Source organism: Chroicocephalus ridibundus, chromosome 6 (assembly GCF_963924245.1).
Source record: "Chroicocephalus ridibundus chromosome 6, bChrRid1.1, whole genome shotgun sequence".
Taxonomy (NCBI): Eukaryota; Metazoa; Chordata; class Aves; order Charadriiformes; family Laridae; genus Chroicocephalus; species Chroicocephalus ridibundus.
Genome location: NC_086289.1, coordinates 71,649,111 through 71,671,352, shown reverse-complemented (window position 1 = coordinate 71,671,352; position 22,242 = coordinate 71,649,111). Strand labels below are relative to the sequence as shown.

At 42.1% G+C, this 22,242-nt stretch overlaps 1 protein-coding gene across 1 annotated transcript in view; it reads right to left on the bottom strand.

Annotated features, from left to right (window-relative positions):
* The window catches only part of FNDC3B (fibronectin type III domain containing 3B), a 213,868-nt gene that overhangs the window by 173,269 nt on the left and 18,357 nt on the right, over nucleotides 1-22,242 (bottom strand). The window contains exon 2 of the mRNA XM_063338682.1: nucleotides 1,114-1,252. Coding sequence (XP_063194752.1) covers nucleotides 1,114-1,224 — 111 coding nt within the window. The 5' untranslated portion in view covers nucleotides 1,225-1,252. The remainder of the gene's footprint in view (nucleotides 1-1,113; nucleotides 1,253-22,242) is intronic.

The following is a 22,242-nucleotide window of genomic DNA, read 5'->3' as shown; positions in this document are numbered from 1 at the left end:
TATTAATATAGGATTCGACTATAGAGCCATTAAAGCTTGCTTTTATATTTTTTCAAGTTGAAGCACACTGCAGAGAAATGACTTTAAAAAAAAAAATAATCATGGCATTGAAAATCTGTATCGTCCTGAGAACCCAGATAAGCAGAAGCTTAGAAGAAAAGCGGAAATTATTCTTCCTCTCGAGTTTGGTATAGCTCAAAACACAGCTTGGAGGGAGGAACAAATGACCAAGGGAATGAGAAGTAACAGAATGACATTTTAGATTAATTCATGAAGCACTGTGTATTGCTACCTTAGTTAAAATACTTTGCAGAAATGTCTCAAATAGGAGGGAACGAAATTGAGTAACACAGAAAAATTGCTACGGTAGATGTTCTACGGAGAGAAACATTAACCCAAGATGACAGGTTCCGGAATCTACCGACTATCAGCCTGAACCTCCAGGCTGTATCCTGACAGGAAGGCATCGCTGTGGTCTTCTAATCATTCTACCTGCTTCTGATCAAGCTTATTAGAGAGTATCTCCCAGAAAAATACGAAAGCAACAATAAACTTGCTTTCCTTCAAAAGGCCACTCAAAATTCACTTCTGCTCCTCTGACGCTTATAACGAAGCGCAGGGTAATACACAGGACCGCCAGGATCAGCACACTTAGGTGAGCAAAGAATAGCAGGCATCACAGGACTCTTGTATTCAATTCTCCATTTCCTTCCCTTCCTCCTTTTTTTTTTTTTCCTTCAATCTCAGCACTTTTGGTTTAAGTTTTTAAAACCTTATCGCAGATACTAGCAAGATACCTGGACAACAGCTAGCACAAGCAAATCACAAGACTAACTTTGTGCAAAGCTCTCAGATATGTGGCAGTTATAGTCATTATTTCAATCCCATTATCTTAACTTCAATGAACACACATGCAAATAATCACATTAAATTTAATCATACATTTAAAGCATTGCTTATAATGTCTTTCCAGCATAAAGGCAGATTGCTACCTTCCAGGAAATACTCTGTCCTCTCTATTCTTGCAGAAAGCCAGAATCCCCATCTTCAAAATCCCTTGGTGGCCCAGAAATACTTTCTTTAGACCAGCTGTTTCCTGCAAAGCTCACTGACCTGCTGTGATCCATCGCCATTCACGATGTGAGGCATCATGGCTACCTCCCCGTTCAGCAACGGCGGCAGCTCCAGCGGAATTTGGTCGGTCATCATCATTGTGACGTACATTCATGGAGAATTTTCCTCAACGGGCTTCCTGCAAGAGAAGCACCAGTTAAAGACCCTGGAAAACCCACTTGTACTTTAGAAAGTCACCGGCATCCGTGTGGATTTTGCCGTTAAGGTGGCAACCTAAGCAGGACACCTGCTTTTGAAACAGGATGCACATGGGAACTCCATGCACTGAACAGAGGTTTTAATTGTTACATCAAGAGCATGGAAAGTCAAGTTTCCATGCAAGGCTTCCAAAAACCAACTGGCCAGATTTCCACTCCTTCCCACGATTACAACCCCCAGCCCTCACCGCACAACCGAAAGGGGCAACTTCTGTGATGCTTCAAGTGAGATTTGCTCCCTTCCTAAAATTCATCATCCTGCTTGCTACCACAGCTCTTAGAACTACATCATCCGTGTGTTTAACATGTCACATCGGTTTCACTCAATATCCACAGTTCAAAGCCAAACACCTTTATTTTCTTTCTATGGCCCTGCCACCTGTAACACAACGAGAAGGCGCCTGACTTCTGCTTCATCATGATCCGAAGGAGAAAGTCTTCTGCTGGAGCAGCAGGGACAGCACATCCCCACACTCTGAATGCCTTGTGCCATACGGAGGACAACAGAAGATGATCTCACTTGAGGATTTGTGAAGAATCACACATCACTTCCAGCACAGCCTCCCCCTTCACAGCTAATTGATGTGATATGTAAGCACCACTAAAACCACAGGGAGACTGCTTTGTAAAAACAAGTCTTAATTCAGCATTAAGGGTACCGCCACACTGTTTTATGGGGCAATAATCCAGTTCTTTAGTGAATAAAATGGATGGCCTAACCGCATTGCTTATCTGGACTCCTGCACAAGAACTCCTAAGCAAAGCAACCTTACAAGTCCAGCAGCCTCCTTAGTACCTCTCATGCCGGAGAATCCCAAAGCCCTCCCACATAATTTCACATACATCAAAAATTCAAGTTAGAAAAAAAATTTGCAGTATCAGACAGGTAATCAGCTGGCACAAGACCACCAGAGCATAGAGAGGGGAATTTTTGGCAAAGAGCAACAGGAAAACCCCTGCTCATAAGGAAAGAGTTGTGAGATCTAGCATTGACACGGAGCACTTGGTTACAGAGCCATAAACCAGGAGTTTAACTCATCTGCTGCGGAGGGGACAAAGCGCTGGGCCATCCTCACCAGGGTTGGAGCATGCGGTTCTATGGATACTGCGTGCTGCCAACCTAAGACCCCCATACTTGCTCTGCCCCCAGGTGCTGCTAGGCTTTACATTTAGATATTTATTTTTTTTCTTTTCAGTTTAACAGCTAAACCAATAGTTCGGTTGAAATACACTCTCTTCATTTTCATCAACCTCTTGCAGAGCTCATTGCAACTCCATCACCTGCAGAGCGACTTGATGATCAGAAACATCCACCTGAGCAGGAGCTGGTGCTCCAGCTCCTGAAGAGGACCACTTGTGTGATTTAGAGGTGATAGAGGTGTCCACACAGCCTGAATCACATCTATCCTTGCATTCTTATCACACAGGCCTCTTTCACATCTAAGTAGCAGGGGAAGACTAAAAGCATATTTGTTTTTCAGATGTGCAAACTTAGCCCTCTTACCTCCAGCCATACATCTCAAGACCAGTGTTTTAATTTAACTCGGTTACAAATTTAGCACGACTCTCACAGCTCTTTCCGATGTTCTCATCCGCGTGAAAACACCACTTTTCTAATCCTCACTTCACTGAGATATAAACAGAGGTATTCTATTTTCACCCACCTTTAAAATTAACTCCCTCCTTTTATTTGAGACTCAATTACAGGACAGAAGTTCGCAGAAAGCTTGAGACACAGTTGGCGAGAGGATGGTGCACCCACAGATGGGTTTCAAGTCCCATCTCCTGCCGGCATCAACTGCTTTGTCCCAGAGCAAGGCAGTGTTTTAGTCCTACTGTCACCTCCACCCTGCAGTACATGCACCCATGGAGTAAGGACACTGGCTAAACACCCATGGTCCACAGGACCAAGCTCTCCAACCCAGCACAGGTCCATTGGTGACCAAGGTCTCCCTGGCTTAGTCATTCAAAGCTCGGACCCAACCGTTACACAGGCCACAGAAATCCGTCCAACAGACCAGAAGCTTTGCTCAACGCATTTTCCCCCTGAAGTTTTGCAATATTTGGAGCTCCTTCCTAAACCTTTTGCTTCTCATTACTTCATAGTCTCAGGTTTTAATTTTGAGGAAGATCCAAGTCCACAACCCATATTCACAGGTATTGGGTTTTGGGGGTGGAAGAGAAGGAGTGGGGTAGTGGGATTTGGATTTTTTGAGATTTTGTTTGCTTAAAATTATTTTTTAACCATTTCTTAAATGCTTGGGATTAACAAAAGGACTGAAAAAGCCTAATACTGAACAACCACGAGAACATCAGAGTTCGCAGCCTTCAATGGAAACAGATCCATTTAGTCAATGGTCAGTTGCACTTCGAACTACATTGGTTACACATGTTGTTATCTTTCTATAGTTTTTGTGCGTATACAGATATATATCAATATGTAAATACCGTTATTTTAAAAGAACCCAACGTTCATAGGAACTATTTTAAACCTATGTAAAACAATATCCCCTCCCCCAAATAAATGACACATTCATCTAGTCTGAATCTGAAAGCCCCAGCTTTAATGGAGTTTAAGTGTCACGCCGATGCTATTTTCTTAAGGAAAAAAGCCAGACTGTAGCTTGAAGCTACATATTTTCCTAATAATATTTCCATTCCAGGTACAACCACCAATATGTTGAAATTTATTTGCTACATGTCATTATTTAAAGTTTTACAGCTGCATTCCTTTTGCTTTATTAATGGTTTGTCACTACAGCCATGTCTACACTTGCCTCACTTTAAAGGGGGGGCGGCAGGGAAGGAAAAGAAATAAAAAGGGCTTCCTTTATTTGTCAGGTCTGGTACGACCCCGCCAGAGGTAACGCCAGCAACTGCACTGGCTACAAAGCACAGCTGGCCACAGGCATTTTGGTTTTAGCAGTATTTCACGTAGATGTACGCCATACACGGTTAGATGAGACGGGGTTAAAACACCTACCATGGGACTGGCAGACTTCACACCAAAGCCAAAACTTTTGGAAACTGCCTTCACGGACTTTTTTTTTTTTTTTTAAGCTTATTTGCTCATCATCCATCCTACTTAAAAACAGATTTATTCGCCGCGCATTCACACCCCTCCTGAAACCTAGCGCTCCCCCTACCTCAGGGGATGCTCACATAAGCATATTTGATTAGTACAAAGCAGGTGAGGCCTGAACACAAGCACTTTCTTTTTCCTGTAAAATCAGGAACATCGATGGAAGAAAACACCAGACAAGGGCTCAAAGAGCCAGGTCATATTTCAGGATATGAGAACTCTTCCTTAGCTAAAATATGAACTGCCAAATACTAACCCACAGCTTTTTTTTCAGGTACTAACTCGAATTTGGGGTTTTGTCTAGAAAGCCGACTATATTTAAATTTAAAAAAAAAAAAAAAAAAAGATATTTCCTGTGCGTCTGCATTCCCTGGGTTTGGCTGGGATGGTCCACGGCAAGGCCAACATGGAGAGAGGCTGCATCTCCCTGTCTAGCTGCCTCCAGGAATACGGGAAATCACAGCTTCCCATCTTGCTGTAGAGCAAGGAAGAAGAAATAACCATCCAAGTTTGATGTTTCTCTCCCCAAACCAAACTTCCAAACCTTTTGATGTTTTCAAGTTACTGTTACAAACCTGATTTTCAATTCGGTGCTGCAGCCTTCTGCTGATCACCGAGATGACTCTGTTTCCTTAAATTAATTCAATATGTGAATTAGTAATACATAAATTAATTGCACATGGCACTGGTTATAAAATTAAAGCACACAGAAGAACAAAACATAACTATCTAAAAACCAATGTCCATGTATGGTGAATTAATATGACCCAACGGGTTACATCAGAGTTCTTCTGAAATTCCAAAAGCGGCGTGAACCACATCAAGATACCCGAGTCCTACTTTTCCTAGAAGGTTTTACCCATGCTATTAAATGGGGCTATAAGCCAAGAACATTTTTCTTTGTGATTTTTTTTCCACCTTTTGTCTTTTACGAAGCCGAAGAACCTTTTCCAGCTACAGCAGGCAAATTCCGAGAACCTGGCAAAAGCAAGAGGAGTTGTGAATATTCGGTCCTGTGACCGCTCAATTTTTATTTCCCTGCAGCAGACCATTAAAAGCTACGGAACAAAGTGTTCTGCCTTTTTATCAAAATCATCTGGAATTACAAAAGTTGTACTACAAAGATGACAGTACTAAACGCACATTTGCGCCGTGCTTGCTTAGGGTTGTTCTCTCTGATTCGAAAAGAACCTCCTGCGCAAAGAGTAAGAAGCTGCACCACCTTCAATCCTAGCATTACTGTAGACAAGACTGGAAACACACAGGGTATAAAACTTTAGAAGGGAGAATTCTCCCTTTCCAGCTTAAAAACATCCCACCCAACCACCTTACAGTTTCAACATGATGAAGTTCACACACAGACGGTGCACGTACACACACACAGTCCCAAACAGTGCGTGCAGCAATTCATAAACAAGCAAACAAGAACTCCTCAGATTTTTCCATGAGATTTGTCCTCAGGCATGACGAGCAATTTGTCCATGGCTCAGCCACCTCCCAGACCAGCTGTGACCACAGCCCCTTCCTGGCCACCAGCCACATCATTGACCAAGACAAGACCATTCATTTCCCAAGCTGCTTTCCATGAGGTTAAGCTCAAACGCTACTACTGGGCAACGGCAACCATCAGAGAAAGCCAGCAGCGCGCTGGTGCTCAACCTTCCCTTCCTAAACGTAGGATAAATGTCTAATTGTCCTCATCAGTAACCACAAGCTATCCTGCCTTTATAACAAACCCAGAAACTACATCTTATTCGCACGTATGGCACACACATCCAGTCCCACCCTAAAGAAAGTCGACCCAAAGCATTCCTTGTAAAGACAACTCAGACACTGAGAGTGGCTTCAAAGATGACAGAATCTGTAACCCAACAGAAGATAGTTTTCTTGAAACAGAAATTTTCTCCACTAATTCTTCAAATTCTCCAAAATTGTAAAAGACAACCCATTGAGGTTGGAGAAAGAGAGGCTTGTGTCAGAACCACGTATTTTAATTTCTTTCTTAAATATCAGGTTAGATAGCCTAATATGAGCTCCTTTCTACCATTATATTTTATATACATGTATGTATGTATGTATGTATAAGAGCCTCTCTTCTACCATTCTGCATGTAACGGGTGATCTCCTCTTGCACAGTGGTTGAGGTTGGATTAATCCAACCCGTCAGGAAATTCCTTGCTAGTTTACAGAGATGGGAGAAGCCAGTCCAGGCATGATGTCAAAATCCAAGTTTCTGAATGATATAACTGATCTTAATGGCCAGCAGTCACATAAAAGGTGACTGCTTCTCCCCTCTACGAGCCATTTGCCCTGGCTGGTCTTGGGGCAAACGAGGTTCTGCAACGAGGATGTTCAGAAATTGGTAGTTTTCTGACCACAGAACGAAAGTATTTGTGATATCTGATCTGCATCCTCCAAACCACAACCCGACAGCACCACCAGCCCAAGCCCTCCACCGTCATCTGCACGGCTAGTTTGACTATAGATGGGTTCCCCCATCCGCTGTGCTGTATCGACCCTCAAACGCTTGGGTTGTTATAACCGGGACAAGAGGAAGTAGGAGCTGCTTAAAATGGTTTTGTCACGGTTAAAAAAATATGTATGGAATCATGGGCTCACAGCAGAGGGAATCCCACTTAGCACCGAGAAGTCAAACACAGCTTTAGAAACACAGGCCCCCAAAACACGGAAAACTCAAATAATAAGGATAAGGAATAAGGAAATTCTTTTGCATTTGCTGCAGCCATTACCTGCAGCACAGATTATTATTCCATAAAACGAAACATTCTGGGAACCATTTGCTATTTTCCAGGAGTTTGTAAGTCGAACTGAAGAATCCTATCAAAAGCCTGGTATGTCGAATCACGTCACTGCTGATCATTGTTCAGTTGAAGAAACGGTCGCTTTTTCCAGAGATATTTTGAAACTTATCTACCAGAGAAAAATAACTAGGGGGAAAAAAAACGCGTGTACGTACAAACAGAATATATATACACATACCCAAAAACTTATTTGTATGCAGACATCCTCAGACACTAGGAATTAAAATCCGTATCCCACGAGGAAGGCTCCAAACGAGAAATGCTTCTCCTGCACGTTATTTTTGACGCTGGTGTTTGTACGCAAGAGATGAAGGAGCTTACACGCAGCCCGGCTTTCCTATCGTATTTTGCATAGTACACGTTGAAATTTAACATTAATTAAAACATACATAACGCAATTATACATTCACTGAAAAGCAGAGCAGTAAACATAGCTGCTTTCAGGAGACTCCTGCCATGGCTTGCCACTTGAATTGAAAAAGGAGTGGTAATAATTGTTCATGTAGAAAAGCCTCTTGAGACATGAGCAGTACCTGGAGGTATGCGCACAGATGGTTGGTCAAGGCACAAACAGTCTGGAATTTGTCTTGTCTGATGTGCGTTCATTAGTTTAGTTAAATCACATCCGTCTGAAGAGCGACTGCGACCTGAAAGCATTCTTTCCCCGTTTAACTGCAAACACGGTAGATTAATTTGAAAGCAGCCAAACAGACAGGCTTCTCCGTAACAATTTTGATGAAATACATGCAATTTTAAAAATCCGTTGTGACAAAGAAAACGGATTAGAGGGAATGCATACCTACAAAGCTGGCTGGCATTTTACAAAGAGGTAGTAAAACGTCTGCCGCTTGTTCTCTGGGCTGTTTCACAGACAACAAGGCCACCAGTAGCTGGATCCTGATTCCAGCAAGCTGGAAAGCATAAACATCCTCTCAAAACTTAACCACGGTAATTATACAGTGGGTTTATTCCCCTCTAATTTATTTTTGGTTTATGTAACAACACATTTCAACGTCCATGGTACATTCCATCTCTAAAGATGGAATCATCAGCAGTGTTCAATTCTATAGGGGGATCGAGGAAAGTCAACGGTGTTTTTCCCCACTCTGGGGCGAGATTATTAAAGCAGCTATCCGAAGGGTAGTTTGCATTTATTTAGACCTATAATTTGACCTCACGTTTTCAAGACTTGAAACTCCATTATTTTAAAGAACAACAATTTTGACCTTTCAGAGGGAATTTTTATAGTTTTGGAACGGCAAACTTTTACATATTTTCATATATAAAAATATATATAAATATATATATATATATATATATATAAAAAAAAAACCCTAATACATCTAAAAAAAAGGCCCTAGCTCAACCTTGGGATGAAATGGAATAACCAAATAACTTCAAACGGGCCCCAAAAGTGAGCATCAGGAATGGGAGATGAGGTCAAACGGCATCATGCAGGAGTGTCTTCTTTCCCAAGGCAAGTAGAACTAATCAGCATATAATAGCTCTGATGAAATACCAGAATAAAGCAAGCTGATGCACAAAGGAGTCTTTTACCAAAAGAAAACTTTACACCACTAGTTTGGTTTTTTTTCCCCCCTGGTTTTCCGGAGGGGAAATCTTGTGAAAACTTGCGTAGGAAAAGCCAGCCCAGCCTCCTCCCAGCACCGCGCATGTGCCCCGAAGGCAGTCATAGTCGAATGAAAACGTAATGGTGCTAGATTGAAGCGAATAAATACACTAGAAGTGAAATAGATCTCCCAAAAAAATGGTATTAGGCTTATATTAGCTACAGCTGAGCAGAAAGCCAGAGGCAGACGAGCTAATCCGATGACTTCCCAACGTTCTCCCTCCTGCAAACAGCGTTACGGCAGTGAATTCATCTGCTGCTCAAAAATCAATTCTACAAAAAGCGAACACCCCCCCGTTACAGCTCGCAACAGGGACCGAAGGGCCAGCTCCAGAGAGGAGACTTGTACACAACTCACTGTCACCATCCAGGTTTTTTCTGTCCTTTTTCTTCCAACCTAAAAATTAAAGTTAGTCATTTTGGCTATTTATATTCCTTTCCTTCTTCCAAGGCTTCACACCTTTCTTTCCTCGCCTTCCTCCATATTAATCACAACAGAGAAAGGGGATTCACAAGGGATAGATCTGCAAAAATAGGAAAGTTTTCAGGCACACAGTTCTCCCAGTATTTCACAGCATTTCTTCCAAGCAGTAATAGCCTGAGGTTAACTCTTCTTGCACAACGGTGGACAGTTTGTTTGGGGGTTTTTTTCCTCATTATTTTTTTGTGTTATTGTTTCTTTACATTTTTCGTTTTGATTTTTTACATTTAGAAGTGCCTGATCATAAAGTTTGCTCTGGCACAATTTGTTTTAAATAGCAACTACTTTAAACATTTTTGTTGTTGTTGTTGTTAAAGGGAAATTAATTGACGCAATTCTGAAGATACAAGCGGTAACGAACATTTCAAACTGATTTATTCCTGCTTTTCCACCCTCGCAGAAACATTTGAGTAAAGAGTTCTGGGTGCCGATCAGTCGGCAGCTGTACAACACCCCACCACCTGCCCTCGGCATCTCTGCGCTTTCCTAGAAGGCCAGAAGCCACATCAAGCAGGATGGGCACGAAGCGGGATCTCTCTGTTTCAGAGACATCCCCCACTGGTCGGCAGGAGAAGACGGAGCTCCTCCAGCTGCGGAAGGTCCCTCCGTGTGCCGGGGCGAGGAGGGGAAGACGACAGTGCCCCAGCAGCTCTCCATCCCACAGCACAAACCGCTCCCCTAAGGACAAAAGGACATTTTGTGCAAGAGACAACATTGCACGTTTCCTAATTAAAATAAAGTGAAATTGTTCACAAATCTGAACTATGATGTTCCAAAATTTCCACCTTCCACCCCCCATCTGCCGATAATCCTTTTCAGGTTCCCTGTACTCTATATTGCCTCTGACAAAAGCAGTTTGCAAATTAACTTCACAGCATCACAGATTTTCAGTAAGCTCAAACACTGTTTCAAGCAAACACCAAGTTATTCCGAGTATTTGCTTGAGGAGGAACAAACCTTTTCAAAGCAGACCTACACCAGTCTACAATTTGGGCTCTGATCCTGCCCACGTTTGCATTAGGGCATGTCTTCATGCACTCTTAATAGTTTTATTGGTGGTATGCGTAAGTACTGACCCCCCCCAGATCAGGGCTGTGACCCCCTGCAGATGCCCAGGGGCACAAGAAAAACCTCTACACCAAGAGAAGTTCTCGCACAAAGGTGCGAGTCAGATAATGTGTGTGCTTCATCTGTTTGCTTTCTTCCTCCCTTTAATAGCCAAAGTATTAATCACTGTTAGAGGCTGATAAGCGATTTGGCAACAAATACCCTCCCCTTCCACTCGGCGCTCTCAAATAATAATCCCTCCGCAATAATATCACAAAGACCTTGGTTATCTCTTCTAGAGTTCCTAAATCCACTGAAATCAATGGGGTGGGTGGTTTTGTGTTTTTTTAACCACTAATTAAACTATGAAAAAAACAAACAAACGAAAAAGAAAAGGATCTCTATCCTATCAATCTGCAGCGCTTGAAAAGCCCGCATACCAGAGTCCATTTACTACAAGGTCTCAGCACACCTTTGTGCAAGGCAAACTTTGTTGTTGTGGCCACTGGCCGCTAAACCTGACTCCAGGCTGAGGCTGGGCTGACAAAGTGGCTCATTGTGTTATTGTGGGAAAGGGCTCGGGAGAGATCTCCCACTCAGCGCCGGGATTCCAGAACAGGCATTCACACACCGAGCGGCCGCTGCAAGGGAGCGCCTCTGGAGAGCCGCAGGAGAAGTTTCTCATGTAGAGGGAAAGCTGAACCCATTATCATCATCGCGCTCACAGGAGCTAGAGTGCCTAAAGTGCACGATTAACCAAAAAAGAAAAAAAACACGAAAAAACAAAACAACCCAAACCCCACCATCCAAACCCCATCGCTCTAGAATTTTTCAGCATCAGGAGAAAGAGTTCGTTTAAAGTTTTGTTTCGCCATCCCTTCACCTTCACAGAGCATCAAATAAAATTCGCAAGAGTTTTATTTTTACTTTTCTGAACTGCTTCATGAAAAACAATATAGTATACTACCTAGGAAGGGTTCTCTTCATTTGAAATAGACAGGAATTTATTAAAAAAAAGACAACAAAAAACAAACCACCATCCGAAACCCAAAAAACAAAAAAGAAAACCACACACACACAAAATCATCAAATCATTGTTCAATCATTTTCAATGGAGTAATTTTGGTATGCAGCACCTTACAGGAAAGGAGCCTCTCCTACTCCAGGTATCTGATTTTTATCTCTGCTGACAATAATGTGTGAAGGAACCAAAACCACCCAATCTTTAAGTGCAACAGAGCACTGAGGGATTTTGTTCTCCTTAAGGTGGGAGGACACGGGGTCTCTATTTATCTAGACAGAACACACTGAATCTCCATCATGCCAAACATGCCAACGACGCAGCTGTAAAGCTCGAGTTATCTACGAAATGGTTTAAAAAGGGAAAACCTTTGGATTTTGTTACCTGTCCGAAATGGGACACAGTTTGGAGGAGAAATGAAGCTCTGTCGATTCAGGAGACAGTCCAGTGGGGTTACCAGCGCTGGGGTTCTCTGAATCCGATTTAATCCTGAATCCTCAACCCTTCTAAGTAAGTTAATTCCCACTCTCTGCCAATTCATTCAGGCAACGGAAGGCCAAAAAGTATTCTCAACAAAAATAAATCGGTATTGTTCTTTGATAATAAGCAACACAGTGAAGTACCGGACAACTTGCATTATGAAATGGGAAATCAACATTATTTTTAAAAAACGACACCAAACCCAGCAGCATTGGCTGAAGGGCACAGGGCCAGGGGGACAGGCGACAGCCCACATCCTACAGCTCCTAGTTATAGCAGTTACTCATTAATAAGTTCTAACTCTCTGTTAATTAAAATTTCCTAATATTTCACCTATTGACCTTGATACTACAGCTTCCAGCGCCAGGAGAACACGAAGAGGTAACAGCAGTACTGAAAGGTTATTAACACACCTTACACTTCAGAAATTCTTCATCATGTGAAAAATAATTAGATTGATGAGAATTCTCCTAAAAACCTAGAACAAGCAGCACGCTCCTTCCAGTTCACAGCACATTGCTCATCAGGCTCCTTTGCGAATAGCCCCAAAAGGCTGAATCGAAATGTAACCCCATCACTTCTGGCTCTTTGGGGTTTTTAATTACGAAACAGCATCCACAATATCCTACCCTACAGCTTTTAGCTCCGAGATAGAGAAAACGTTACGGCAGCTTGGTGTTACTGTGAGCTTGGGATGAAAGGTAGGAAAATAGAGGGAAAAAAAGAGGAGGAAATGAAGCAAGAAAACAATGTGTTCTTAGACTAGGTCTGCAGATGGATACCCCGGGTTTCTTGTTTCCTAAGAGCTTGGAGGACATGACATAGCTGTGACCATCCAAGCCTGCGCAGACTCCATTGAGGATAAAACAGCCCGCGTTAACCCTAAAAATGAACCCTGAGGGAAGGCAGCTCAGGTGCTTGATGAGACACAGCTGGACACCCATGGGGGCAACACCGCTGCAGGCTGGGGACATGGCATCACACACTAGGAAGCTCACACAACTCTGCAGAAAATGAAGTTTTAAAGATAATGAATAATTAAAGAGGCCTCAAAGAAAGCAAGGGAAAGTTCTTTTGGGAGAGTCAAGAGGCACATATACAAGACAACAGTAAGAACCAGAACTTGAGCTAGGTAAGGGAAGGTTCCCCAATTCCAATTTCTCCACAAACTGCAATATTTTTTTAATGCAAGCTTATTATTTAATCACAAAGGAGACAGTCATGCTTCTTTGTGTTTCCCTATTGATACAATCACCCACAGCTCCAATGAAGTCAATTAAATCCTTGCAACTGAAGTTAGCTTTCCACATCCTTTAAATGACACAACTCTAGTCAAGCAAAAAACTTGAACGGACAAGCAGCAGAAAGCAAACCAAGTTTCGAGCTTCATTCCACATGCAATTGCAGTTTCATTTTCCCTTGTTACACTTGGGAGAAATTAATTTCCATAGATGCGCGTCCGACTTCAGAGGTGGAAGAGACTAGAGTCAATATTCAAATACACTTAAGAAATCCACGGAAGGGAAGACGCTGTACTCCACAGAGGTGAGCCATGAGAAGGTTGGTCTTACTGAGCATCAGTGGGGTTTTGATAGGAAAAAAAAAAAGAGTTCCTGACTCAAGACAAGTGCAGTTTTATTTCTGCTCTGTAAGTGAGATTTCCGAGTACGTCCCTCCCTCTCACCATCTCCATGAGTGCATCCCCATGGATGCAACACACTACTCATTTCACACAAAATCATTTTGACTTTTATGATGGCTCACGCTTATCCACCCAGTGGTAAATCTCTAGCGACAACCATTCACAGCATTTCAGTTTTCTGGAAAGAAACGTTAAAAAAAACCCCAAAAACTCATTATCCCACAAATATTTCATTTGTAACTCTAGCTGGAATTCAAAAATTAAAGTATCTGTGAAAGGCAGATTAAAAACTAGCTTTGCATCTTAAAAAGACGCAATTGTGAATCTCAAGAAATGGACTTCGGCTTGGTTTGCACACGGGGAGAGGAGAATGACCTTCAAAAAGGTAATGGGTTTTGGAGAGTTGGGGAGAAGGTACAAATGATACGGAATTCACAGAATGCCAAGAGACAGATGACAACAAAACATGCAAGTCACACGAATATAAGAAAATCCCCCTCAAAACTCCAGTGGGATGTGTCCAAATTAGACAAAGACTGAACCTACAAGAAAGGCCAGTTCTTTTAAGAGTCTGTTTTTACAGTATCTTGCATAAATACAAACCACTTCTTCACCACCACGTTTCCTGACAGTCTTCAGTATTCAGCTTATCCTGAACATGCACTTCACTTTGCCTATTGCAAGAGAAGTTAATTCAAATCCTGCTGGAGCAAAGAACGTTACACTACGTTTATGTCCTTTTAGAAGGAATCCCACGTCAAATATAAATAGGGGTTGAGAGCATCTTATCTGCAACAGCGGAAGGAGAAATTTCAAAATATCAGCAAAACCGGGCGTCAGTCTGCAGAGTTCTGCCGACAGCCCGACGGCATTAGCGCAGGAACCAGTTTTCCCAGTGAAATTTAGTTGTGCTCAATTTTACCTGAATTATTTAACTGACACATAACCCAAAAAGGTTTTATTCCACCACTTTGACAGCCAGGGGAGCGCTATCAGGGCACGCTCACTTTGTGTGAATAAGCTGGAACACCCAGGTGCTATCACCGAAAGTACGGCACAATCTCCATTCTTTAATATTTACATTCTGACCCAGTTCAGTCACATTTTGGCAGCGCACAGCAGAGCGGAGCCCATACCGATACCCACCTTAACAATACTGTACGCGGTTAATCAGTGACAACAGCCTACCCATTAACCCCAGTTGTTCTTCCAGCAAAAAGCTTCACAGGTCTCACAGATTGAGGTGGGTTGCAGTTTGTTCCCTAATTTCTAGGGGGAGGATACATATTTTCTCCATCATTTGACATCTGCTTTAAAGAAATAAGTAAAACTAACCGGTATTATTCACTACCTACACCATACCATATTCGTCTCGGGGCAGGGGAGGAAGATGACTTGTCTTTAACAAGAGTCTCGATAATAATGGTCCCATGTAGAAAAAAGCGCTTCTGCTCTCTCTCATATTCCTCCTCCAGTCCTTAACCAGAACACCAGGATGGTACAGACGAACAATTGGGGTGTTCAGAGTTGTTTTAAGCTGCTGGTGAATACATAAATAAGGGAACGTGCTGCAGGGAAACCCCAACACCAAACAGCTCTTCAGCATCCCATCCTCCTCCTGATGCTCACTAAGGAGATTCCCTCATTCTTAATGAATTCTGACTAATGTTTTCCATTGCCCCAGATTAAACTGCAACCCTAAGATTTTTCTCTAATTTTGTTCTGGGGGCATCAAGCCCTGTTACAAATAATGTAACTCGCAGCTTGCCGGGTGTACCTCCTCGCCACACCACGGGTGCCAGAGACACCTTGCACTTCATAAAGCAGCTGCTTAGAGCACCCCGTACATCAGTTGAGTGCTGCAGCTCTACACCAAGAGGTAATCGCTGCCCATTACAGTTTTAAATACTCAAAAGTCAGTAAAATGAAATGCAGCACCATTACAAGTCACTTTACTGTCAGCATCCTCTGTGTTCAAGGAAGAGCAGAACAAGATTTGTTATCACGTCAATCAGAAGCTCAACCGGCTACAACTTTTGTCTCTAAATTTGAACTCTGGTAGCTGAAGAGCAGGTGGATGCTCTGATTTTCCTCCTTCTCATGCATATATATTACTGGTGCAGAAATCTTGGAAGAGTACTTGATCGAAAGTAATGAACGAGATATTCACTCTCACCTAAACTGAGCAAACGATAATATGTTTATTATTACGAACACGCTGAAGTACATCCGTCTTGAAGGCTGCTTCTGAATACTGCTTGAATTGATTCAATTAAAAGTCATTTTGCTAGTAGTAATTTCCTTCTTGTGACAACCACTAGTGCATTGAGTCTCTTTTTTGTCAAATATCAAGGAAGTATTTATGCGAATAACAAATAAAGAGAAAGCGTTAGTGCAACCACCAGCTGCATTTACTTATAGTGTAAATGCCAAAGCATCTTTGGGTTGTAAAAGGATTAAGAATTCCTGAAGATTAACAGCAAACTGATCAAAAATGCAGAAACGTGGTGCTATCTAACATCAGAGCTACTTAGCCAGTAAACTGACAGAATTTTTAGACCAGCTAACGGACTGGAAACCCACTCTCAGAAGCCACCCTTCCCTCTCTAGGAAGGATCACTATGGGAAAAACATGATTTAGTGCAGTTTAACGTTATAGACCAGCTGTCAGATCTATAACTGAGACAATAACCGGGATCTACATTTGTCATCAAGTTACTTACCCGCTGGGAAACCGGTCATGTAGAATTAAAGCAAGTGAGCTCCCTATCCCAAATATAAATAGGTATGGCAGACAAAAGGGTAAAGTCTTTATTTTAGACTTTATGTTAAATTTAGTAGACCAGAGTCAAACACAAAGTAGAGGTCACAAAAAGATTTTTTAAATCATATCAAAAAACCCAGTGCTGGATCTAAACTTTGGTATTTAAAAGCATGCCAGTGCCTCAAAAACAAACAAACAAAAAAAAAAACCAAACCAAGAGGTGGCCTCCGTTTAATACAATAGTGTCAGGCCACCATTCATCAGTACAATAAATCTGATATCTACTTTTACAGCTTCATCTCCTATAGTCTACATTCATGGTCTTACTCTTCCCACACCTATCACAGAGGTTTGAGATCATCACGTAAGTCGTGAGCTATGTATGTATACACACATATATACATGTTCATCTACATAACGGCTATAATTACCTTATTTTATCGCAAGATTCTCAGAACACTTAAACTATATGCAGGAACGAATGAGTTCAAAAGTATTGCTAAAGAATAGAAAGCAAATTGGTAAAAAGAAAAAAAATAATAAAAAAAAAAAAATCTCAATTTCTCCTGGATTTAAGCTGCTGAAAAAACCTGTAGGCTGTCAGTCGGAAAGCACAACACACCGATGCCCCAAAGCCTTACACACACTGCCTTCGGGAACGGCGTAGTGGGGAGAGCAGCTCCTGCCACTGGCACATACCAAAGATTCCACATCATTTTTGCACCACGAAAATGTTCTCACTGACTTGGATTTCTGTTATAACACGTTAGTCCAGCCTCAAAAAGTGCAATCTCAGCATGGTAAATTGAGCTGGTTTAGGAGGCCTTCTCTTGGGCGTTGAGGATGCAGAGAAAATGAGTTAAGAAGTTTAACACACACCATAATCCTCCTATTTCCAAAAAAAAGTCCAGCTATAAACACTAAGAACGCCACACACCTACCAAATTCTTTTTATTAGCATAAGGAAGACAGGAACGAGGATTAATGCTTCACCTCTTCGTTACACTGGCTTCTTTCTGTAAGTTTTACTAAGTTTCTAAATGCATGCTGCTAACCTTCAGATACGTCTAAAGGCAAAATAATCCTTTATGAAAGTACTTGTTGCTAGGAACACACACACAAAAAAACCACAAAACAAAAGGAAACTATGGTAAACAATAACTTATCATTGTATTTAATAGCTGTAGGTCTTTGTTAGAAACAGCTATCCCAGAATACGCAGCCACGTTCATGAGATCGAGTGAATTCTATCTGAAGTTTACAGAAGGAAGCAAATACAAACACTCTCAAAGGTATTTTCATAGCAGGAAGCTCCAAGCACTTCTCTGCTGCTCCGGCGGCTGCCTACCCCGGTGGCTAGTGGCCCAGCAGTGCTGCAAGCCAGCCCTGCAGGCAACAGGGAGCAGGCGGCAGCAGTGCTAAATACGCGTTACTTTCACTACAGGATTAACCAGCTCACAAATCACCAATTAAACCCTGCTTTCTGATTTAGGCTTTAATTCATTACGGATGCAAAGGCAAGACACGCAAATAGAGCCTGGTGGAAGTGCGTCTGGAGTGCTTCGCTCCAGCTGCCCCCGTCCCGAGGTTCAGCCCTCCTTGGAGATAAATGTCTTTTTAATCAAGATGTCCAAAAGTCTCTTTTTTAAAAAAAATTAATGGCTAATTGCTGTACATAAACGCAAATCAGTGACTATTCAATATGCAACTAGGCATGCTGGTGGTTTACCGCTAGAGAAAAGGTCCATATTTTCCAGGTTTCCAAAGCTTTCCTATTTCTTCACTTAAGATGGGAAAACTAGAAACTTCTCATCTTCCGCAACACGTGAGTTTCCCTCCCCGCTTCCACTTTGTGGACTTTCTGCCAATAGCATTGTTGAAAAATAAATTCTTGTGGACAGGAAATATCCTAAGCAAAGGATATCCAGCTTTATGATACTTAAAATACTACGCATTCCTCCTTATCTGCCACTGCGCAGGCCAGTTGTCGGGTGTGTGACGCCTTTGGGCGGCTGGGAAGGGCCCCACACACATCCCCCCCCCACGGTGGCTACAGCCTCACACCTTCAGATAAACCAGCTCCTTCAGATTTTCTTAAGATTTCCCCTTTCCCCGCACTCAACCCCAGCCGTCCCATTGCAGTCCAAAGAGACGAGACGCAAGACAAGCAACGCTGGCTCTCAAGAGCACACCCTCCCCAACCTCTCCTGATAAGGTGCTTTCAAAATATGCCCACAACCCTCATCTTAACAGCCTCATCTGACGGAGGTGGCTTGGCCTTTCAAGCGATCCCCTCGTTTAATTTCCTCAACAACGGCACTCCACAAAAGCAAACATCCTGCCCCGTTTCCAGAGCCAGATCCCAGTTGGGGCAGGCAGCAGGAGGGGAGCGGGGACCGGCAGCACGGCTCCAGCTCCGCCGGACACCCTCCTTATGGAGCCGGTTCATTCACTGGAACAGACCAAAAGTAATGGCGATGGAAACTTGGCTGTAAATGAACGTTTGACTGGTCTTCAAGGAGCTTGCGGGGTGCGGGCGCTGCAGCTCCTGGTGTCCAGTCCACCCTAAAGTTGGGCTCCCCGTGCAACCAGCCGGTAGCCAAACAAACGCGTTTATGAGTGGGCTTTTGGGGGTAACAGTGACTGTACAGAAATTTAAGCTTTTAATGAAGTCACCTAAATTATATAACGTAGATATTGGGGGATAGTCATCTTAAAACCTTACTATGCAACTCTTCCCTGCTTGACCAGCTTCAAGCCCCATGAAACAACACCCAAGCTGATGATTCACGTCTAACATTTCCTCAGTAGTCAGTAGCTTACATTTCTTAACCAAAAGCAGACTAATGTTAAAAATCGCTCATAATAAAATCAGGATTCAAGCCCTTTAAGGCACTCTGACACTTCCGTAGTTTCCTGCCTCTTCCTACCAGGAGGACAGCCAACATCCAAAGCTAAATGTGGAGAAGCAGCTGAGGTAAAGCCAAAGCGGCCATCCCAAAATGAAGGTGGCTGTTGAATGAAAGAAAGCATTTCAAGAAAAAAAAAAAAAAGGGCAAAAATTCTGACTGCACAAAATTGCAGCCATGACACTTGGGTCTTTTTAAAATACATTTCTCTGTGGAATTTAAGTGCCACTTTATTTTCTTGTAATAAACAGACATCTAAATCTAGCCTCAGTAATAAATAGTACCTCTACTTTACGTCTTTGCTATTCCCTCTTTAAATATCCCTTTTCTTTATAAGGCCACCAAATCCCTGTCTGTGGATTCACCGGAGGGGGCTAATGCTTCATTTGTAGAAGACTTCAAAATAACACCAGCAACTATTTTTAGTACCCCATAAATGATCACGCTTTTCAGAGTGCTTTAATACAGCCATAACCAAAGAATATTCTCATTTCAGTCAATTTTACTTGCAACACCGGACACGCTTATGGCTACAGAAGAGCCATTAGAAGGTAAGGTCCCCACGCACTGACCCTTGTGTCCCGAAAGCACGTAGAGAACTCAACACCCAATGACCACCACCCTTAACACAAGCTCATGGGTAAGTATTTTAGAGGGATTTTTCTTAATACAGTCCAAACATAAACATACAGATATAGTTTTAAACAGCTACATAGGATCAAAGAGAGAAATCACCACTTTGACGAGAGAAACCTTCTGCACCTCCTCTTGTGGCAGAGCACCCCCAAAGATATTTACTCGGCTATAGCCACAGATCCAGTTTTTATAAAAGTAAGCATTCCCTTGGAAAAACAGCTCTACAGAAAGAAGTACGTATCTTGTCTGAATGCCAGATCCTTGGACACACTCAGACTTCAGTCAGCATTGCAGCAACAAAAGTAAAATTGCAATGTTTTTTCTCATTTCAGTTGGCTCCACCTTGTTAGCTGGCACAGGTCAGATCCTACTCGGTGCCTCGCATCAATAACTGACGTTTAAATCCAAATCCAAACAAACTACATGCTTGCTCTGATTCGTGAGCAGATCACGATTTCACAATAAAGTCACATTTACTCCAGAGCACTCGATGCCTTGGGGGAAACTTGCTTCTAGAAATATTACACTCATAATAATTTATAGCCACATTATTTCTTTGATGCTCAATACCCACAATCACTATTTACTCAAATCAGCAGAAAGGATCACAACTGCCCGCTCATCTCATGATGGCTCCCAGATGGAGCCTACTGGTTTCCAGGGATAACTCACCCCGTTGGACACTTTGGATCTCCACTCCTTCGAGATCACCCTGCTGTCCCACCACCAACCCTCCAAAAAATCACTGCACTAGCGGGTCTGAACATTTAAAAGCTGAGATTAAGCCCATATCCAAGGGCGAGGACCTACGTTAGACATTGCCAACAAGCTTTGACTAGACTGTAGGAGCGAGGAAGAGAATTTGGAGAGCGCAGCGTCTGCGCTGACACATCTGCCCACGGGGCATGGAGGGAAGAGAGCCAGCAATGTAAGCAGAGAAGTCTTTGTCCTTAGGTGACACCGAGGCAACCTACACATGCCAAAATTGTTGTGCAATTAGTATGTTCTTAATTTTGTACCCTTAGAGAAGCTAAGTAAGTGTACTTAATCAGCTGAAAATAAAGCTGATGCAAAATAAAGCAACCCAAGTAACTAATTAGTTAAAGGACGTCAAATGGAAGCAAAATGAAGTGTCTAATTATATACCATCAGTTCAAATGCACAACACAATACAGAGCTATTAAAAAAAAAATGCCACTTCCTAATTTAATCTAAACAATCCAACTAAACACCACTGCTGGCTAACACTGAAGAGAAAAAAAAGTTAAGAAACTAACACAATGGTTAAAATCTCTCTGGTGAGGTTCAATGAGATCTTTTCAGTCCACCGAAGTTAATTGACAAGCCTGAACCAAATTCACAAGATTCAAGGCTTCCTCCAAGACAAGTTTATGCCACAAAGTGCATTTAAAGACATGACATGAAAAAAATTAAGGTTTCTGGGTTTTCTTCCAATATTCGTATAAAGTATAGGCTCTCCTGTGTATCTTATTCTCAAAGCAGCATCTCAATCTCCAAAATCACTAAGCCTACTGAGAAACTGGTGGAGACAGGTATTAATTCATCAGGGGAAAATTTCCTCAAAAACCTCCATCCCCGTTATTGCATTTCTTTGTCCCTCAAAGGATTCTCCAGCGCTATCAGCCGACACCATCAGCCATGAAAGTACAATCTAAAGGCAAGCCATTGAAGCTTATCACATCACTGACAATGTCATTTTAACAGCTTAAAGACTTAAAAGTTTTAGGAACAAACACCTTGAAAACAATGAAGCTATGCTGATGTGCATCAGAGAAAAAGCTACCGATATGCTTGTCGAATTCCCATTTTTATTCTAACCTGAATAATCGCTACAGAAAATAAGCATCTGTAGGAAGGGGAAAAATGACAAGAGCATTCCAGAGGATATCAACTCCCCTCAGATGTTTTTCCAAATTCAGTTTCATAGAACCTAAACACCATATATAATGGACACTCCCCATGTCTATTTCTGACAAGTTGGGTTTGTTTGTTTGCTTTTTAACTATAATTTGCCATCCCTACTTCGGTAACAAAAACCTAGCACACAAAATCCTTCTGCGTGCCCTGGAAATAGCGGTATATTTTGCAGAAGAATGTTGGTGTAGCGTTTGCAAATATTGTGGAAATATGTTTTTTCCTTATAAAATCAAACCAATTGTTAGGAAAAATGAGGCATTTTCAGTACAATATATCAAGCATGGTAAAATTCCGTCCTTGAGTAGGAAAGCGTAAGTTTAATTGAATCAGATGGGATCAGGGCTCTTTTTCATTAGCAGTAAAATAGATTCAATGTTCAAGTATTTGCCAAGGTATTATTAGTACTTTCATGAAAGTAAAAAAGGCAAAAAGATTGGGCTTTTTGAGTTGTTTTGACTT